Below are 21,914 nucleotides of genomic sequence, written 5' to 3' on the forward strand. Positions count from 1 at the left end.
CTTTCGCTATCGCTCTCTCTCTCTCTCTCTCTCTCTCTCTCTCTCTCTCTCACTGCAGACACTTTTGACCCCAACCTTCCTGAAGAGGGTCCGTCTGCTCCACCTCCAGGCTGGCTGGACAGTGTAACAGGCTACGAGGAACACACGGGCGGAGGTGAAAAACCTTTGTGCCTACCACTCATAATGGCATTAATAATACTAATATTATCATTAAGATAACATTTTTATAATAGAACACAATTATATACACTAAGGCACAACAATAATTTTAATAATAACAAAATATTGTTATTAAGATATTATTATTATAATAATACAATATATACATTAAGGCACTATAGTAATAATAATGATAATAATAATAATAAACATTTTCTTGTTATTGTGCTATTCTTATAATAATACACTATTATATACATTAAGACATATTAATAATAATAATATTTAACAATATAAAAAATTATAATAATAGCAATATTTAATAAAATACAATATTTATTATTATTATTACACTGTTATAATAATAATACACTATTATTTACCCTAAAGCACTATCATAAGAAAAATAATAATTTATTATAAATATATATTATTATTGTTGTTATTATTTTATAAGACACAATTATTATTATACACTGTTATATACAGTATCTTTATATTATTATTATTGTTGTTGTTGTTGTATAATGGCCATTTAGTTATTGTGTGAAAATGCAGAAATAATTAAAAAATTGCTTTTGCATACCGGTTATAGGATGCTTAAAAATGTCAGTATTGGTCAAAAATGTAAAATTGGTGAATATTTAACATCTTGTAAAATCATGTAAATATAGTATGCTATATATGACCTTATATCACCGTTATGTCTTGAATGCCTAATTTTATTTTTATTTTTTTTCCATTTGACATTCTTGTTGTTCTTGTTCATAGACGGTACAGATCAAATCTGTCCTCCTCCGCCAGACTTTGTCCCTAAGCCTGAAAATGACAAGAATGCCTCAGTTCCAAATGTCATGTAGGTACAATATCGTTTTTCTTTTTTTTTAGGAAGTTACAAACATAAAAACATATTCATACTACATTTGATGTGAAAAGAACATCATTATTTTTTTATACTGAACAATGCATATAGATTTATTTATTTGCACACTTACTGACAGGGTGCCCACTGTCTCAGAGGATGTTGCAAGAGATGCTCTACTCCAGTTTGTGGGTAAAAAATGGACGTACAGCAGCAAACCTGCAAAAAATCTGATCTTCAAAGAGCTGAAGCCTTTTACAGTTTACCGTGTAAATCTTGTTATTATCCATTCTTGATCTGGAATGATTTCTGTATTATTATTACATATTGTAATAATTACATGACCATATATTCTGTATCATTTTAGTACCGCTTGGAAACATTCACAGAGTCCAGATCAAGCGCCTGGGAATCAGAGCCGCACACAGGTGCCCGATGACACCAGTACAATGATATGAATCATTAAAAAAAGCCAAAACAGCATATTAATATATTTTTTCAGGTCAGTGTGTGGATGGGCCTCAGAATGGAGTGAGTCCTCCACCGTGGAACGTTCAGGTGTCTTACCCACCCAAATTCACCAATGCCGTTCAGAAAGTCAGGGTCCCGCACTCGTCATTCTTAAAGGTATGCCTTTAAGCAACAAAAAATCCATCAAATTTACCATCAAAACCAACTCAAAGTGTATTTTACCTAATGTGCGTCCTGCTCTTAATTTATCACCATAAGTCAGACTTTTGCTCATGTTTTTATGCCTGTCGGATTGCATCAGTGCATTGTCATTGCAGCCTTGCCACCGTTGTCATGGTAACGGCAAAGTGAGGTGTACCCACTGCCGAGGACGAGGACTGGTACAGTAATTTTAATTATTAATAATATCTGCCAATGTTTTATTCTACTGACTGTTTTCTCCAAAACAAATTCAGACTCGCTGTATGTTCTGTCATGGCTCTGGTCACAGTCGTAACCGACGGTGTACAACCTGCCACGGAAGAGGGAGAAAAAGGTAATTTGAGGGTTAAACTGAAGGGTTAAATGTGTTTTTATATGCTCACATGAAAATAAAAATATCTCACCTCCTTCTTTCAGGTGTGTTTCTTGTCATGGAAAGGGTTACAAAGGCTGTCTCACGTGTAACGGTTACAGAAACCTTGTGCATTTCATACAGCTCACAGTTACATGGTAAATGTGCCAGTAAAATTGCATTTTATGTGGTTTTTAATGCTTTTTTTAGGTGTGAGGTAAGCTACTGAAATGTTACACACTATGGTAGATGCATCAGTTCGTTATTAGTTCTTATGATCTCAGTTCCTGTTTTAGTTACTGTTTTGGTCTGCACAATAATCTGTCCTGTTCATATTGTCATCTGTCCTGTTCATACAGGTGCATCTCAATAAATTAGAAGGTCGTGGAAAAGTTCATTTATTTCAGTAATTCAACTCAAATTGTGAAACTCGTGTATTAAATAAATTCAGTGCACACAGACTGAAGTAGTTTAAGTCTTTGGTTCTTTTAATTGTGATGATTTTGGCTCACATTTAACAAAAACCCACCAATTCACTATCTCAACAAATTAGAATACTTCATAAGACCAATAAAAAAAACATTTTTAGTGAATTGTTGGCCTTCTGGAAAGTATGTAGAGTTAACCCTTCTCAGACCCAGTGGCTCAAATATGTTATTTTGTAACAAGTTGATATTTTATGAAATTCCCTAATGTTACGAGAACAAATTAATCACAAAATGTCAACATAACATAATTCAACTGTTCGCTGTAAGTAATGTCAATTTACCTCAGTTTACATGTAAAACATGAATAAACATAATGGATTTACAAATGACTGCCGCCAGCAGGACCGATGTCTGAAGCACGTGTGAAACAACTCCAATCCCATTGGCTCAAGTAGCCCATGACGTCACAGGCGGGTGCCCGGAAGTATAAGTGGACACCTGCCGAACACATCACCAACTTGGATGTGTGATGGAGACGTGAAAACGGGCAAGCCCTTGGCATGGCGAGGAGACGCAGCATCTCATTCCCTCTCGGGGAACCATGGTTACATGCGTAACCCGAGACGTTCCCCTTCTAGGGAACTTGTGCTGCATCCTCTAGCCAACATTATGGGGAACAGAATGCCCACTAAGCTATGCCACGGCGCATGCCTGTTCATCTGGTGAGAGAGCACCAAGGGAAGCTACAGTCCATCCCTACTACCTGACTAAACTTAAGGGATAAAGGAAGTAGACCATCTATTTAAAAATCCAAAGGGGAGACAGCTAGAAGAGGCTCAGGGAACTGCCTACTTGAAAAACCCCGATAAGAGGGGCAACTCGACCACAGAGTACTTGTAAAAGCCCACATCACAAGGGAGAGACCGGACCTTCAATCAGTGGTTTGCCAACAAGAGAAACACATGAGAACAACATTAGTCCAGCCGCAAAGCCTGATGTAAGCAGTGTCTTAGCGTTCGCCTGCCTCTGCACCCAACTCCTAGAGAGAGGAGGGGCGCGAGTGGCCATGCTAGTCTTCTGATCCTGTCTATGATCCTCAGATTGAGACGGACCAGCCCCCTCAGAGATTTTAGAGAAAGACTTTGGATGGCAGGGAATTAACTTCCTGTAAGGCAGCGGACCACGCCTTCGTCTCCCTGAACTTCTCAACCACTGCCTCAGTGAAAGTGCCGAAAAGCCCGGAAGGTGACAGCAGAGCATCAAGATGAAAGGCTTTCACCTCTCTCTCAAGATCCGTGAGATTTAACCAAAAATGCACCTCCATAACCACCATTGCTTAGTGGTGTGAAGAGCCAAGTCTGTGGTGTGGCGCAGTTCCTCGACTGCCCCAGGGGAAAAACTCTGCCCTCATCTAGGTCTCTGAGTAAGTCAGCTTGGTAAGCTTGTAACACAACCATTGTGTGCAAGGCTCCACCAGCTTGACCTGCCGCCACATACACCCTGCCATCCAGATGCTCCCTGAAGAGGCCTGGATGGCAGAGCAGTCTTTAAAGAAGACGACTCACCCTGGGAGAGAACGCTTGTGAGCGTCCTCTCCACAGGGGCATCTTTGTGTATCAGCTCAGCCACACACTCAACATCAGCGTAATCCGCATGCTGAAAAAGATGCAGCTGAGCTGAATATGGCTTGTCCCATGATCTCACTAACTCCGTGTGGAGACCAGGAAGAAAGGGAAGACATGGGAGTTCATGACCGGCCAGAAAGCGCTTGTCTAATCTGCCATGGGCTGGCTTCTACCTTTCGCGTGAACAGACTAAATCGAGCCTCTTAGTAGCGCACGCCATTACGTCCAACATACCCCATATGCGGAACTGGAGCTAGGAGAAGAGATTAAATTCTCACACGCTCATCTCCATCGCCAATCACTTTCACCAGATGATCCCAATGTAGCGTTATCCTCAGGATTAGATGACCCAAGAACACCTGGATCCCGCCGAGCGCCTCGAGAGCCGGACATGCTCGTACGAACCATGGGTAGTAGGCGCTCAATTCTCATTCCTCAAAAGAGAATAAAGTATACAAGTGCATTAAGCTCCCCTGAGAGCCAAACATGCTCTGTTCTAACTCTAGATTCCCTCAAGAATCAGGCGAGAACAGAAATTGCTGCAAACGCATTGCATTGAGTCTGTTCGACTCCCTCGAGAGGCGAGTGCATTCATGTAAATGCTGTCTACAATCTTGAGTAAAAGGCAATGCCTTACCTCTGCTCTCAGTAGCCCCACGAATGCATCACCATGAGCTCATCCCACTGTCAAACGCACATTCACGCTTATCCACACCCTTCTCAAACCTCTCTGCAGCGAACCCCACGATCTGAGTCTACGCTGTACCTTGGCAGCAGCGGGACCCGAACCGTGAGACGCAGATGATTGTCCATGATCCCTCGAGAAGAGGGACAAACACGAACTGAGCTTTCTTATTTGAAACTTGTCACAATGAGTGCACTCAGAGCCCTCGAGCACCGAACGCGCATGTTCCTCACCAAGACACATAACAGTGTCCTCGGGTGTCAGAAACCTAGGACACGGAGGCACACACTTTCTAAAATGCTCACTTGCCTCAGTTTTCTCAGTCCATGTGGGCCAATGGAATTGGAGTGCTTCAGAAAACTGCTGGTGGCAGTTCCCCATAGTGTCCGCTAGAGGACGCAGTGTGAGTTCCCTAGAAGTGAAAAGCGGCCAGAAAGCGCTTGTCTAATCTGCCATGGGCTGGCTTCTACCTTTCGCGTGAACAGACTAAATCGAGCCTCTTAGTAGCGCACGCCATTACGTCCAACATACCCCATATGCGGAACTGGAGCAAGGAGAAGAGATTAAATTCTCACACTCTCATCTCCATCGCCAATCACTTTCACCAGATGATCCCAATGTAGCGTTATCCGCAGGATTAGATGACCCAAGAACACCTGGATCCCGCCGAGCGCCTCGAGAGCCGGACATGCTCGTACGAACCATGGGTAGTAGGCGCTCAATTCTCATTCCTCAAAAGAGAATAAAGTATACAAGTGCATTAAGCTCCCCTGAGAGCCGAACATGCTCTGTTCTAACTCTAGATTCCCTCAAGAATCAGGCGAGAACAGAAATTGCTGCAAACGCATTGCATTGAGTCTGTTCGACTCCCTCGAGAGGCGAGTGCATTCATGTAAATGCGGTCTACAATCTTGAGTAAAGGGGGACCCGAACCGTGAGACGCAGATGATTGTCCATGATCCCTCGAGAAGAGGGACAAACACGAACTGAGCTTTCTTATTTGAAACTTGTCACAATGAGTGCACTCAGAGCCCTCGAGCACCGAACGCGCATGTTCCTCACCAAGACACATAACAGTGTCCTCGGGTGTCAGAAACCTAGGACACGGAGGCACACACTTTCTAAAATGCTCACTTGCCTCAGTTTTCTCAGTCCATGTGGGCCAATGGAATTGGAGTGCTTCAGAAAACTGCTGGTGGCAGTTCCCCATAGTGTCCGCTAGAGGACGCAGTGTGAGTTCCCTAGAAGTGAAACGGAGAGATAAAGCTTGCATCCTGATGCTAAGTCTTGTAATGGTGCCCCTGGCGGCGGTGATGGGATTGCAACGCAAATGCGTCAGAACAAAGAACTGGCAGTCCACTCGGACATATTTGTGCTCACATTTTTTCATCCTTTGATTAGGTCACAGGAACTTAGTAAAAGAATTTGAAGGCTAAATAAGGTTAATTTCAAAATTACGAGTATTATATGAACATGAGGGTTAATGTTCCAAAGCAACTTAGTCAGGTTAGACGCCATTGAATTTAACATGGATGAAACAAGGCTGTGAGAGATAGACTAGTAGCTCACACTGCATAAATGTCCTAGATCACATATTGTCACAACTCACGGGTTTCAAAACTGTTTTATAGAGTTTTTGTGTACTGATTTTTTTTTTTTGAAAGATGATTTATCAGCTGAACAATTGGTAGCCTATGTTGCTAAACAACAGTGTAATCCACTGAACACTGCACGTCTTCTATCCCTCACCCTGTTACCATTGCTGTCAAAAATTCAATATGGCGTTATCCTGCCCCTGACTAAGGTCTAAGATCCTTTCTAATCATGTTTGATTTAATCAATTAACCTGACAGTGATTCCAAAATATAACACACAGATGTTTTTAGCCTAAGTCACAATGCGTTTTGGCAGGTTTATCCGATAGAGGGCTTTCCTGACCAGGACATCTGCTATGCCTCAAAAGGAGCGATTCAGAATCACCTGCTAAAATATTCTGCTGTGAGCCGCATCCTGCAGCAGGTGAGCAAAATCTGTCCCAGCAGTGTGTGCTACCAAATACACAGCAGAATTAAATTGCAATAAATAAAACATGACTGCAAATGTGAATACAGAGGGTTGTGAGAATGCAATTCCACATTTGACCACCAGGTAGAAGCACAGTCTTGACCAACTTAAAACTTTGAAAACTTGTGTGCATCGGCCTGTTTGAGAATGATGCTTAAAACGTAACATTTCCACATTTATAGGTTAAAATATTAGCAATTTATGATAGCAAATGAATCCGATGATACAAATGGCAAATTCTGTAGCTAATATTCAGTGTTACATTGACATTTTCTCATTCTCTTACAGCGTCAAATGATCGAGCTGGTTCCGCTCACTCATGTATATTACGCTTACAGTGGGAAAGACTATGATTACTTTGTTTTTGGGCGAGAAAACAAAGTTCACACTACCATATACCCTTCTTCCTGTAGCATTTTGTAATTTGTTTTGTGTCTTAACTGATTTTGCAATAATTCATACCTTTTTTCATAAGATTTAAATACAGTATATACAGTGTGTATTTATAATGTAATATGTAGATTAACTGTAAATTTCTATGGAAATTAAGATTCTTTCTCGTCATTCTATTCTATTTAAGCATATAACAGCATGTTTTTAACCGACTTTTATTATTACTTCATTCTGTATATTAAATATACATATATTAGTATTAAAATTAGTTTGAGTACAGTTAATTTTTGGTTCATTTTTGTCATAAAAGTGCAGTTGATTTGCTACATGTTTACAGATTTTCTTGATAAATTTATATATCATTTGATAATTTGAAAGGATTTATGTAAATGTCTTTATATTTCTCAGATTATATACAGGAGAAATATACAGTTCCTTTTTACACATGTTAATCCTAACTCACACTATATGGGGTAAGTTGTCACAGTGGGAACCTGCTGTTTAACGAACCTGATTTGAGAATGATCATTTTGAAATCTAAAGTTAATAAAGCTGCAACATTTCTAAAATTGCAGCAATGAAAAATATAACATATCGTACAAACATTTTAAAAATTATAATTAATGAATTGAGGAAAAAGGTGACAAAATGTGACAACGTAAATTTGACATGAAACATTATTATTGAATATGAATGATTATTATGAATAATGCACACTTGTTCACTTAAAATATTATTTATGATATGACTATATGTTTTTACAGTTTGGATAAAATTCACACACACAAAAAAACAACATTTACAAGGGTTTGAATTAACATACAAAACCTCTGTTAGAGAAAATGCACTTGTGTAACTGGATTTTTAATATAAAATTGTATTAATACTAAAAAACAGGGTTTCTGCAGGTCTTAAAAAGTCTTAATTAGCCCTCCCACAATTTAAGGCCTTCAAAAGGTAAGTGTAAATTCATAAAGTCATTAAATGTTGCATGCACTGTAAATAATTAATATATTCTGTATTGTTTTCTCAATACAAATATCTAAACAACCCTAAAACAAGATTATTTGAGATGCAAAATAAAGATATGAAGTCTTGTTTTCTGAGAAATTGATCAAAATTAGAGTTTATACTTAAAACAAGAACAAATATTTCTCAGTGCGGTATGAAAACTTGTTTTCTATTAAAAAGTAGTGAAGATTTTCAAACTCTGTGTAGTGTTGCTATTGTGCTCTCCCTACTCCTTCAGAGACCATACTGATGTATTGTGTTCCAGGTGTTCTGACAAATAATGCTACCTATCAGATTATGCTACCAACACTGTATTGATCCTACTGTAAGGGTAGGTGTAGGGTTGGGGTAGGTGTACATGTTAATAAAGCCTCACACCTTATTAATATCATGCTGGAAGCATGATCTGATAGCCAGCACTTTTCACTATCGAATAATGCTACCATCTGTTTTGTCGCACAAATCGTCAGAAAAAAACAGCATATGCTGGTTAGGTATGTTTTGATGGGATGCTAGTTTAAGCTGGTCCTTTGCTGGTTTATGCTGGTCATGTGCTGGCAAAGAACCAGCATAAACCAGCAAAAGGACCAGCATAAACCAGCAAAGGACCAGCAAAAGGACCATCATAAACCAGCAAAGGACCAGCTTAAACCAGCAAAAGGACCAGCATAAACCAGCAAAAGGACCAGCAAAGGACCATCATAAACCAGCAAAGGACCAGCTTAAACCAGCAAAAACAAGAACAAATATTTCTCAGTGCGGTATGAAAACTTGTTTTCTATTAAAAAGTAGTGAAGATTTTCAAACTCTGTGTAGTGTTGCTATTGTGCTCTCCCTACTCCTTCAGAGACCATACTGATGTATTGTGTTCCAGGTGTTCTGACAAATAATGCTACCTATCAGATTATGCTACCAACACTGTATTGATCCTACTGTAAGGGTAGGTGTAGGGTTGGGGTAGGTGTACATGTTAATAAAGCCTCACACCTTATTAATATCATGCTGGAAGCATGATCTGATAGGCAGCACTTTTCACTATCGAATAATGCTACCATCTGTTTTGTCGCACAAATCGTCAGAAAAAAACAGCATATGCTGGTTAGGTATGTTTTGATGGGATGCTGGTTTAAGCTGGTCCTTTGCTGGTTTATGCTGGTCATGTGCTGGCAAAGAACCAGCATAAACCAGCAAAAGGACCAGCATAAACCAGCTTAAACCAGCAAAAGGACCAGCTTAAACCAGCATCCCAGCGTCAAAACATACCTAACCATCATATGCTGTTTTTTTCAACAGGATTGGTCTTTAAACAGTCTTAAATAATCTCTAAATATACTGTCCATGTGACAACTAGACCCCATATAGTAAAACAATGGCAGTGCATCGCTTAACTTTCGGCTTGCAGGACAGTAGTTGGGGAATTAATGTTCCCATCAAACTTGAGGTTCTCTTCGGCTCCTCGGATGTTTACTGAGCTGCTGGCGGCGGGTAAACAGCACACCTGCTTCAGTAACACGCACTGGACGGATATGACAGCAGCGAAGCGGCTGCTGCAGGAGGAGTGGCTCTCAGCTCCGCGCGCATCTTCACTCGACTCAACTCGACACCTCACTGACATCAACGCCACACACTGGAATAAACCCATCAGGAGCGAGGAAAACGACGGGCAAATAACACTCGGTAGGTTTTTAAATGTTGTTTGTGGTTATTCTGTCAAATAAATAACCGTGGTACAGTACTATAGGCTATTGATGGAAGATTTATAGCCTACCAGATATCGTATTCATAAGGCATAATATTTACATAATATGTAGGAGTTCTTCAAAAACAAACAAAAAAAAACATGTTTTTACTACGATACATGATAACTTCTGCCATATTTGTTTAATGAAGGCTGCAAAAGTGAAGTGTATATCAGTTGAAAATGTGCTTCTTTTATGTTTGTTTTCATAATATGAAAAATAATGTTGATTTTTACAGGTGTGATCGTTTTAAAAGTCTGTTTTGCAGGAAAATACATTGCATTTATGCTTCACCTGGTTGTTTCTGTGACCCCAAACTGAACTGAAGATGTAAAATGATTAACAGAAGACTTTTGAAACGTTATGTTAACATGTAACATTTGTTTAAAGTCAGTTACAAGCTCAGAAAATTGAGAAAAAACCTCTTAGTATACTTCTTGTATTTAAGCTATTAAAAGGGGCATGGGGGTCTCCGAAGACCCCACACAGGGCATGAGGGTTAATCATTTAATACTTTAAGACAATTCAGTCTGAGTATGTTGTTTGTACAGAATATAGTACAGTTTAATACAGTGTAGCCTCACTCTTGTGAACAGGACAGGACGTACATTGAATGTATTTAAATGTTGGACGTCAGTGATGTTCATTGTCCTCCTGATTCTTTCCTTTTCCTGTTGTGTTGTTCTGATTTGTTTTTTTCCGTCCTTCACATGCTGTAAATTTCCTCACATATATAGGAATATATATATATATATATTAGCCTATATGAGGAAAAACAGCAGAAAAATATTTGACAAAAATCTAAATCAAGTATTCCAGAAAGCCATAACTTCTTGGTTATTTATTTTATTATTATATATACTTTTAAATTATTTTTAGATATTATTTTGAACCTAACCATGTTTTTTTTATTGAGTGCAATTGTTTATTATATTAAAAAATATATATTAATGTTTTTCAATTAATTTTTGTTTATTCAAATTGAGTACAAATTTTATTAAAATCTTTTCAATTGTTTTTAGAAATTGCTTTTAATTTAACAATTATATTAGTAAAAGTATCTAATTGATTTGAATTCAAATCAAATTTTTTTTAATGTAATTTAATTCTTTTTATTAGATGAGAAAAAAAAACTGCAAAATATTTGACCGATACATGGGTGACCAATCAGAATCAAGCATTCCAGAAAGCGGTGATTTCTTATAAGACCAGGTTAGATAGCCAATGTATAAAGCATATGCAAGTTTTGTGAAGTTGACGGATGCTTTGTCAGATTGGCTTTGATTTGAAGACTGATGGATTGCATTATCAGGATGTGTTGTGATACGGCTGTAAGTTCTTGTCAGAGAGGGTTTATGTTTCACACCCACTCTGAGCACTTGAAAGCGAGAGGAGAGAGAGGAGAAGCTGACAGATTGACTGTGATCTGGTTTTGGGAGTAGTCCTCACATGAGAAAAGCCAGGCGGCATCTGCGAGGGCTTATCTGTGCTGGCCAGCACTGCAGCCGGGCTGCTTTTGTTGTTTTTTCTGGACTAAGCTTTGTTCTGCTGGTAACAATAACTCTGAACAGTTACACAGTGTGATTGTTCAGCGCAGGACACTTGAAGTTCTACAGTATTAACCAAAGTGAAAAGGATACTTTTCCTTCAGGTGTGCTTTGATTTACCAGTCAAAAGTGCAGATAAACCTACTCATTATATGATAGTAGTAACTTGGGGGAAGGGTAGGATGATTCCAGGTGCCCTGATCAGAGCGGGGGCCCAACGGGGCCTTTTACTATCCGCCCCAAGTCACTCGCTTGTCCCATTCATGTCCATTAAAAGTTAATAACTAACATTTTTTTATACAACATATTGAAATTATTTGTTTTATTAAATTTCTTTTTATAAATTAACGATATAGAGTTTTTACAAATTGGATGCAATCATTTTATTCAAATATTTATTTTTACAATTTAAATGGCAATATGTTTTTTATTTGTCTTTTTACAAATTGAGTGCAATTATTTATCTTATAAAATGTTTTAAATTATTTTTTTAAAGATTTTTTCTTCAATTATTTATTTTATTGAAATATTTCTTTGTTTATATTAAAATATATGTTTTAAATGACTTGTATTAGAAATTATTTTTATTTTAAACTTTTATTCATCTTTTAAAAATTGAGTGCAGTTATTAATTATATTAAAATATTATATTAACACTAATGTTGTAATACAATACGATGTTTTTCTTTTGTTTTTACAGACTGAGTACATATTTTATAAAAATAAATATGTACTCAGTATTATTACTTAATATTAAAGCAATCAAAGCGTTTGTGGATTCTGGTTTGGTGTGATATCCATCTGACCGGCTGAAGTTTGTGTTAAGGATATCAGATGACATTTTATGGAGTTTAAGGAGAAGTTGTTCACCTTTTTATCCCTTGTGAACAGATTAATCATTTTACTTTTTGGCTCTTGAAAATCTGATATATCAATGTCCTTTGTACTTGCTATGCATATCAACATTTTCTTGGGAATATCCCAATCTTGCACTGGACTGATTTATACTTTCAGATCTGTTTCAGATTATCAGAGCATCTGCATCTGGTTAATGTCTATTTTTCTCTTATCTTTATTCTTCTGGTTGTTATATGTTAATTCGAGATCTTTCATCCAGACATGCATTTGTGATTTACTGCCATGTTGCTGATAGTTCTTTATAATAAATAGACAAAGTAGATGTTTTGTGTATGCAGTTTATTGATTCTAATAATTAGAGTTTACCAAAGAGACCAGATATCTTGGAAATTACACTACTAGTAAAAGTAATATATATATATAATATAAGAAAGTAATAAATAAATAAATAAAAATAAACTGACCTACAGTTCAATCTAACTCTCTTTCAAAGGTGTTTAGGCAGTTTGCTGTACGTCATTGAACTTGTTAACCTGGGCAGGTGGATCTTGGGGAGCAAGCTAGAGATGCTAATCAGCCGTCATTGTATTCTTGTGTCTGTAAAAGAATTGCTCTCAATGTGCGTGTGTTGGCGAGACAGCAAACAACATCCTCAGTAAATGACTCAATAACCCATTGTGGTGCCTCTCTATTATCTTAATTAATTGGCCCTTCTCTCTATCAGCTCAACAATAACAATGCTCTGGCAAACACTGTACTTCCTTCCCACAATGCATCTGTTCGAACCTGCTGTCTGGCGCCAACCCCAGGAAGGTCAGAATGAGGCTGGAAGTGGCTCTGTGTGGGCCAGGGCGAAGGGAAGCTCTGTCTAAACACCCAACCAGCTGTTTCGACAAATAATAGTAACTTCGTCAACATTCAGCCAAACTCAATCTTCAGCCAAGCTAAATTCTGATGTTATTTCTGCTTACAGAGCCCAAAACAAGCACAGTTATCATTGTACTACCAACTGAGATTCACAATGTGTCGGTCATGAGTCATGTATATATTTGTCTTTCATTGTTTCTGAGTGATTTTGTTGTAATCTGCAGTTATTTATTCTTCCAAAATTGGGATGGAGTGTGTGGAGCTTTGCGGAATAGGGAACAGTCCTAGTCACAAACAAAAAAAGACTCAAGAAAGCTCTTTTGACATTCATGATGAGCAGTACTGAATCTAGACTGGCAATATAATGCTATAAAAAGCAATTAAAGGGGTCATATGACGTTGTTAAAAAGAACATTATTTTGTGTATTTGGTGTAATGAAATGTGTTTATGCGGTTTAAGGTAAAAAAAACATTATTTTCCACATACTGTACATTATTGTTTCTCCTCTATGCCCCACCTTTCTGAAACGCGTCGATTTTTACAAAGCTCATCGGTCTGAAAAAGCAAGGTGTGCTCTGATTGGCCAGCTATCTAGTGCGTTGTGATTGGTCGAATACCTCAAGCGTGTGACGGAAATGTTACGCCCCTTACCATACTGTAACGCTGCCTCCCAGCAGGACGAGACTCAGTCCAGCTGCTCTGCTCGTGCACATCCCATGATCGGTTCTCTTTTAGCAGTTCAGTCAATCTACTGTTAGGAGTAACTGAATAACTCGGGATATTGGTTTATTTTGCATCAGAGGGAGTGTCAGGCACGTTTATAAACCGAATAATTTAAGTCATTTGTGGATTAGTGCGTACTGGAGACGCGAACCATTTTAAACGATTCAGTTCGATTTGGTGAACTGGTTCGACCGGTTCACTAAGAAGATCTGGTTAAACAGAACGATTTGTTCGCGATCCGGACATCACTAGACAAGACAAAACCAATAAAACCCATTACAAACGAGGCATTTGTTGCATCCAGTGGAGACATAATTACTGATTATAATGACTTATACTGTCTTTTTACGCATTGCGTTGCATCGTGCCGCATACACATAAAACCATCTCTGCATTTGTGATCGGAAAAATGACAAACAACTGACAAACAACTGAACTGTTCTGGAACAGTGTTGTAAATACAACTTAACCACTGATTTCTAGTCGTGTCCTCTTTTGGAAGACCAAACAAAGTAGTTTCGCTTTCACAACGAAACACACAGAGACTCCACAACATGGCAGCGGCAGCAACAATACTACAGCGAGAATAAAAGTTACGCCTTCTTTCTTTGCCTGAACATTTGGGTGGCGTTATGCAAATCTTCCCACATAGTGATGTAGACATGTGGGGGCGTGTTAGAACGAGCCGTTTTAGGTAGGCGTGGTTGACTCTTAAATTTTATAAAGAATAGCTCTTTGGATTTGAGACTTTAGTCTTTGCAACTTTACAGATCTTCTTTATGCACCAAGAGCTTGTAACACTCCAAAGAGAAAGGAGAAATTTAAATAGCATCATATGACCCCTTTAAATCAAGCTAGAATCACCCAGAAGGCTTTAGCAACTATATATCAACGCTCTGGTAACTTTCCACATGTAGCATTATGTTGGTCACTTTTGTATGAGGGCAACTGACATTTTCTACAGAAAATTTAAAAATCTAGCACAAACTTACTGTAAACTGTCTTTTCTTGCATTCATAATTTTGGACCCCATTGACTTTCATTGTATGGACAAAAACAGTTGAAACTAGCTTGAGATAAAATCACACGTTTACAAGTCTTTTATTGTGACTTGTGTTTCTCAGATTCAGACCTGAGCACTCCTCGTCGCAAGTGCAAAACTTACCGGGTGAGCTACCAAGCAAGTTTATTGCATCAGAAAACACAAAACATGTTCTGATGAAGAGTTTGTGTGCCCAATAATACTTCAAAACTGAATAGTATGTTCATAAATGTCAATAAACCTCTATTTTGGAGCCGTGGTGTGCTGACTTTCTTGTTTCTATATCTTTCTATGCAGAGCTGGGTAGATTACTTACAAATTGTTGTCCGTTACTGATTACAGATTACATGATGAAAATTGTGGTTAGTGACGTAATCTAGGTTACTCATTTTAGGTAATGTATTCTGACTACTTTTTAGATCCAGATTACTTTTAGATTACTTTTTACCTAAATTGTTTCAAACTAGTGTTTGCCCCCCAAATTCAGAAGCATGGATCGCGAAATTATTTACGTGACATTTACATGGCTATTCTATATTGTCAATATAGTCAAAGATAAATGGTGTGACCAGTAGGAATTTTGGAAAAGAAACATTAAAAGAGATAAAAGAAGAATTAAGGAGTATCAATAAATTGTGAATCATTTACAGCCATTTTATGTAATCACATCATAAAAAGTTACTGTAATCTGATCATGAGCATTTAAAAATGTAATATAATCCAATTACAAGTACTCAGTTTTTGGAATCTGATTACGTAATCCAGATTATACGTAATCTGTTACTACCCAGCACTGTTTCTATGTCAGAAAAGCCAAACATATGGAGCTGGTTATATAATGAAAGCATCAAAATGTATTTGTTTTTACAAGTCACGCACTATGGGACAAGTGTTTTAAGGTCATAACATAGTATTGTGCAGTCATTAATCTTTAATCTATTTATGATCTACTCATGATTTGTGATGAGTATGTGAAGGAATGAAAGTTGGTGTTTTACTGCCACTATTGCTCATTTTAGCTGGAGACTGCATTGAATTGTACATTTAGGTACATTTTTGTAGTTTTGCCAAATAGTTTTTTCTAAGTTGTTATGTCACGCTGCTCAGAGAACAGTTCTGTTTGATGCTACTAGCAGTGCAGAAATCCCACACTTTACCTTTACACCCCAATAACATGATACTAATTTTTACTAGACCTCAGAGACGGAGGTGTCTCGGACACATATATCTGATTAGCCGTATCCCGACATGCCTGTCTAAACCTCCGAACCCTGCGTTCCTTGCCGTCACATATCACTCCACCTGGAGCAGAGATACTAGCACCCCCTCAGGCTGGGCGACCCTAGAGGTCCCGGGATGTCAGAGAGCCCGGTGGGGATCCTTACCTCCCGGCATGGGGCTCTCGCTCTGTTTGCACTGGAATTCTTCAAGGCCAAAGAGCCAAAGATAAATCAAGTGAAGATTATAGAGGATTGCGCATCAGCTGAGATAAAAATCCTTGCCGTCACATATCACTCCACCTGGAGCAGAGATACTAGCACCCCCTCAGGCTGGGCGACCCTAGAGGTCCCGGGATGTCAGAGAGCCCGGTGGGGATCCTTACCTCCCGGCATGGGGCTCTCGCTCTGTTTTCTCATCCTTTCAAACGAATGGCACTGGAATTCTTCAAGGCCAAAGAGCCAAAGATAAATCAAGTGAAGATTATAGAGGATTGCGCATCAGCTGAGATAAAAAAATATCGTCATGGGGGTTGCTATCATATGTGATTTAGCCTCTCTTTTTTTGTAGCGTCCTACAGGCCTCGCTGCTTTTGTAACTGTGTGATGTGGCATCTAGCTAAAGGATAAAAGCTGTCCTTGTTATTTAGTATCACTAGTTCACTATCTGTTTTGGATTAGGCGTTTTTTTATGTAAATCATTAGCTAACTCCCGTCAAGCGCACATGTTGTAGAGATGCTCTCTTTTAATTATGACGGTTGACCCGTGCCGTTTCATCTCCTGCAAATTGCTCTCAAAGGCTTAGCAGAGGGATTTCTAAGCTATCTGTAATTGGTTTAAATTAATGTGCTCTCAGGTTCTGTCATATGAGGCAAAACAGAGTCCTCTAACTTTCCTAATGAACAGCATTCGCAGACAACAACAGGAATAGCCTCTCTAATTTTCATCCGTCGCTGCTGTAAATATAAGTCGCCTCAAGTGCCATGGGAAAATACTAATGTACAAAAGAGTCTCTCTGGAAATACTTTGCTTAATTCTACTGGAGTACCTTATAATCATGGCCAGACGGAATCTGCAGACGCTTTTTGGGGATTTTATGCATTGACTTTGGGGGGAATTTGTGGAATGGGGTAGAATGTGTTAATGCGGCTATTATTTCATTTCATTTAATTGTATTCAGAAACAATAAGGCATTTGTAGGTTCATTTCAGACATGACAACAAAATAATTAATATTAAAGAAAACACTAGTTATTTTTAATGTTACTTATTCTGTAAGTTTAATTATTAATAAATATATTACTATTAATTAATCAATAAAACTCGATTCAAATGATTAATTGAACCATCTCTTTCAGTCATATCAACAAAATTATTATTATATAAAATTATATGTAATTATTCTATAAGATTAATTATTAATTCATATTAATTAATTAATACAACTTAATAAAAAAGTTGTATTACTTTTGGACATGTCAACTAAATAATATTAAACTAAATATTATTTTTAATGTTAATTATTCTAAAAGCTTACTTATTGAATAATATATTAATATTAATTAATTTAAAATCTTGGAATTGAGTCTCTTTAATGCATGTCAACAAAACAACTGATATTATTTTAAACTAATTACTCTTTGGGGAACCATGACAGCCTGTTTTATGGGTGGTGTGAGATCCAATGCCTGGAATGAGGTCACTTGGACCACCGGGGAGGAAAACACACGATAAGTCTGTATCATCTGCTGAGCCGGAGTTTGTTGACATCGTCAGTGAGATCAGACATATGAGGAGCGTCACACATGAATCAAGATAATTGTTATTAATGACAAAATTATGAGATAATTAAAGAGGAGCTCGAATGATTAAAGACATTAATGATAATTTAATGTCTGCACGAATTAGAAAAAATAAAGTCATTTTACTCTCCCTCATGTTGATCTAAACTTGTATGACTTTCTTCTGTTAAACACAAAAAGAGAGATTTTAAAGGAATAGGTCACCCAAAAATGAAAAATTGATGAACATTTACTCACCCTCAGGCCATATAAAATGTAGATGAGTTTGTTTGTTCATTAGTACAGATTTGTAGAAATGTAGCGTTACATTATTTACTCACCAATGGATCCTTTGCATTGAATGGGTGCCGCCAGAATGAGAGTCCAAACAGCTGATAAAAACATCACAGTAATCCACAAGTAATCCACACCACTCCAGTCCATCAATTAACATCTTGTGAAGTGAAAATCTGCGTGTTTGTAAGAAACAAATACATCATTAAAATGTTTTTAACTTCAAACTGTTGCTTCTGGTCAAAATACCAGTCCATAATCCACAATAAGGATTTTTCCCCCCCATGCAATTATAATGGATGAGAACTATATATATATATATAATGTGAAGAGCTATATGATAGTTTTGTTTGAAGTTTGTTTGTTGTAGTTTTGTTTATTTGTCGAAAAATCAGGTGTGTAAAATTTGAGGAAATAATCCAGGAAGAAAAATACATTTTACATTCTTAATCCAAGGAAAAGTAAAATATTTTATTAATAAGTTTATATATATATATACAGAGTGAAAATTTTAAGGGGGTCTGAATACTTTCCGTACCCACTGTATATATATATATAATGCAATGCAACGTACGTTTTCACCATATATGATGAGGTGACTTGCTGTTAACCAATTAACATGTTTTTACCACAGCATTTTTACAGTATTTTACAGTATTTACTTATTTTACAGATTAATTTAGTAATTCATCAGGAATTAAGCAAAAAAATTTAATTATGAAGCTGAAATCACATAGTATCTACATAATAGTGTATTGTAACCAGTGTTATTTCCGTATCATTGAGTTACTATTATAGTTTTTACTAATAATAGTAATAATTTGAATCAGATTTTTATTTTTACATTTTCTATTTTCATTTTAATTTTAATTACCGTTTTAGTAATTTTGTTGTGTGTTTTTGACATTTATAGTAGCTTGTTTATATGTATGTCTATATAGTTTTATTTATTTTTAGTACATCAAATTAAAATAAATTAAAATGAGAAATGCTATCTTAGTAATTAGCTGAATTTATATATATATATATATATATATATATATATATATAATTTTTTTTTTTTTTTGTAAACTATAAAAAACCTGAAAAGGGATATATATATATATATATATATATTCTATTTTCTTTCATTTAACGTTAGTTTCATTTTGAGTAACAAAAATTTTTTTTTTTCAATGTTTTAATTTTAGTTTCACTTTTACAGTTATTACAATTAATTGCAAGATCCCTGATTATAACTAAACTTATAGTCAGTGTACATTTATCTGCAATAAAAATGTATAGATTTTTCTTCCATACGGTAATTTTTGGCATATGTAAAGTGTAAACCATATATACAAATACCTACATTACAAATTTTAATGCAATCAGGCTGCACCTATAGGTAAGTGCAAGTCATGATTTTAGTACCCGAGGGTTTGCTGTGGTAAAATCTTGAGAGGAAATCTTCTACGTGGATCTTAACCAAACGACTAATGGGAAAATAGTCATCATCCTATGCCCCGCAGGTTCATGCTGTGCTTTAAAGAGGGGGTTAGTGTGCTCGAGGCTGTTCTCCATCCCAAGGTCATGCAACTGTGAAGTACACTGCTGTTTAGTTGTCCTCACAATTACTAGCAGGAATGGCTCCTTAGAAAGGAGGAAATGAGGTGGAATTCTGCACATTGTGTTTCAGATTTCCTATTCCACTGTGACTGCCAATGGCACACTGCTTAGGAGTAGCGGTTTGTTATTCACATTCTCTAGGGAACATTACAAAACCATCTAGATGGTTGTTTTCCTGGTTTTGAGGGATGTGCAACATATATTGTTTGACTCCCTCTCAAAATTAAAATCTGTCTGGAACGAACACCACAGCATTCCATCGGGATTCCTGAACTGAGACGATTCTTCCCATTCCCTCACCAAAGCTGAAATATTTGTCTGTATTTTCAAACATTTCAGTTTCACATCTCACATGCTGGATATTCCCGCGCTTTTAAAAATACGCAGACAAACACCTGTTTATTTTAATGTGGTGAGATGTAATGGGCCTGACGGTCAATCACTTACAGTTGCACATGTTGATTTAAAACCTCCAGTAGTAGGGCATAAGTTGACAAATGACTAATCATAGATTTTTTCCCAGCTTTTCCCACTCAGACTGCTGCTTCACGATTCACAGATGAGCACGGAGCATTTCCGGCAGACAATAACAGAGTTCAGGGAACTCTGGCGCCTCTGATACCAAATTGAATTGCTCTGAATGGCCCCCACCAGACAATCGCAGATTAAGTGTGCTGAAATTGTTCCATGCTGTGTGCAATTTAGAGCCAATGGGCTTCCTGGATGCTGATAGGAAACAGAAACTTCCAGCGAGTAACTAGACAGCAAATTTTCCTTGACACTACTTTCCAAGACATATAGTTTTGATATATGACATATTATTCTGCCCTTTAGTATCAAGAAATGAAGAAAGAAAAGAAAGAAAGATAAAGATTAATTTCAAATTAAATTGTGCAATGGCTAAAAAAGTTGCTGGTTGTAAATCAGTATGTTGGTTTTATGGAGTTTTTATACAACATTTAGATTTACTGTATGAGGGTACAAGTTTAAAGGGGTCATATGATGCTATTTCAAATTTTCCTTTCTCTTTGGAGTGTTACAAGCTCTTGGTGCATAAAGAAGATCTGTAAAGTTGCAAAGACTAAAGTCTCAAATCCAAAGAGCTATTCTTTATAAAAGTTAAGAGTCAGCCACGCCTACCTAAAACAGCTCGTTCTAACACGCCCCCACATGTCTGCCTCACTATCTGGGAAGATTTGCATAACGCCGCCCAAATGTTCACGCAAAGAAAGAAGGCGTAACTTTTATTCTCGCTGTAGTATTGTTGTTGCCGCCGCCATGTCGTGAAGATGCTGTGTGATTCGTTGTGAAAGCGAAACTACTTTGTTTGGTCTTCCAAAAGAGGACGATATCCGCTTCATCTTGCTTAGAGCTGATCTGTGCTGGTCGCTGAGGGAATACATCAACTTAGTGCTGTGGATCACCGGATCGGCTTTCACCGTGGACGAAGCGAAGTCCAGCCCAGGGTCGTCACATGTGGCTGACGCAACCCCGCCGGACGCTCCTTCGTCGAATCCGCCGGCCACACCATTCTCAAGCCCGCCGCCTCTGCTCCCTCTAGGCCGCCGCCGCTCGCTCTAGGCCACCGTGTGTGACGCTGTGTGTTTCGTTGTGAAAGCGAAACTACTTTGTTTGGCCTTCCAAAAGAGGGCACAACTGGAAATCAGTGGTTAAGTTGTATTTACAACAACAACACTGTTCCAGAACAGTTCAACCCAAATATTCAGATGTGTCCTGCACATTTTATGGAGGACTGTTTCCTGATCCTGGTAGAGTAGACTACAATGCTGGCTGTTCTGACTCACAGACTGTAAGTACGTTTTCATATTTAAAGGATTTGCCACTGATGATTCAAACGCGAGTTTTGATCAGTGTAGATTAGCGCTTGTTGTTTGTCATTTCTCCGATCACAAATGCAGACATGGTTTTATGTTTAGGCGGCGCGATGCAACGCAACGCGTAAAAAAGACAGTATAAGTCATTATAATC

General features: G+C 37.6%; 2 protein-coding genes across 2 annotated transcripts in view; both read left to right on the forward strand.

Moving 5' to 3' along the window:
* Window positions 1–7,396, forward strand: part of ssuh2.1 (ssu-2 homolog, tandem duplicate 1) — a 13,755-nt gene extending 6,359 nt beyond the window's left edge. Inside the window, exons 2-12 of the mRNA XM_016241559.1 lie at window positions 59–154; window positions 931–1,015; window positions 1,161–1,290; window positions 1,389–1,449; window positions 1,524–1,648; window positions 1,810–1,872; window positions 1,948–2,027; window positions 2,111–2,203; window positions 2,256–2,262; window positions 6,656–6,802; window positions 7,136–7,396. Coding sequence (XP_016097045.1) covers window positions 59–154; window positions 931–1,015; window positions 1,161–1,290; window positions 1,389–1,449; window positions 1,524–1,648; window positions 1,810–1,872; window positions 1,948–2,027; window positions 2,111–2,203; window positions 2,256–2,262; window positions 6,656–6,802; window positions 7,136–7,270 — 1,022 coding nt within the window. The 3' untranslated portion in view covers window positions 7,271–7,396. The remainder of the gene's footprint in view (window positions 1–58; window positions 155–930; window positions 1,016–1,160; window positions 1,291–1,388; window positions 1,450–1,523; window positions 1,649–1,809; window positions 1,873–1,947; window positions 2,028–2,110; window positions 2,204–2,255; window positions 2,263–6,655; window positions 6,803–7,135) is intronic.
* A 2,362-nt stretch (window positions 7,397–9,758) lies between these two features.
* LOC107557964 (semaphorin-3D-like) overlaps window positions 9,759–21,914 on the forward strand; it is an 80,137-nt gene continuing 67,981 nt past the window's right edge. The window contains exon 1 of the mRNA XM_016241560.1: window positions 9,759–9,928. The gene's annotated coding sequence lies outside the window, so the exon portion shown is untranslated. The remainder of the gene's footprint in view (window positions 9,929–21,914) is intronic.

Source organism: Sinocyclocheilus grahami, unplaced genomic scaffold (genome assembly GCF_001515645.1).
Source record: "Sinocyclocheilus grahami isolate Dianchi unplaced genomic scaffold, SAMN03320097.WGS_v1.1 scaffold626.1, whole genome shotgun sequence".
In the NCBI taxonomy this organism is placed as follows: Eukaryota; Metazoa; Chordata; class Actinopteri; order Cypriniformes; family Cyprinidae; genus Sinocyclocheilus; species Sinocyclocheilus grahami.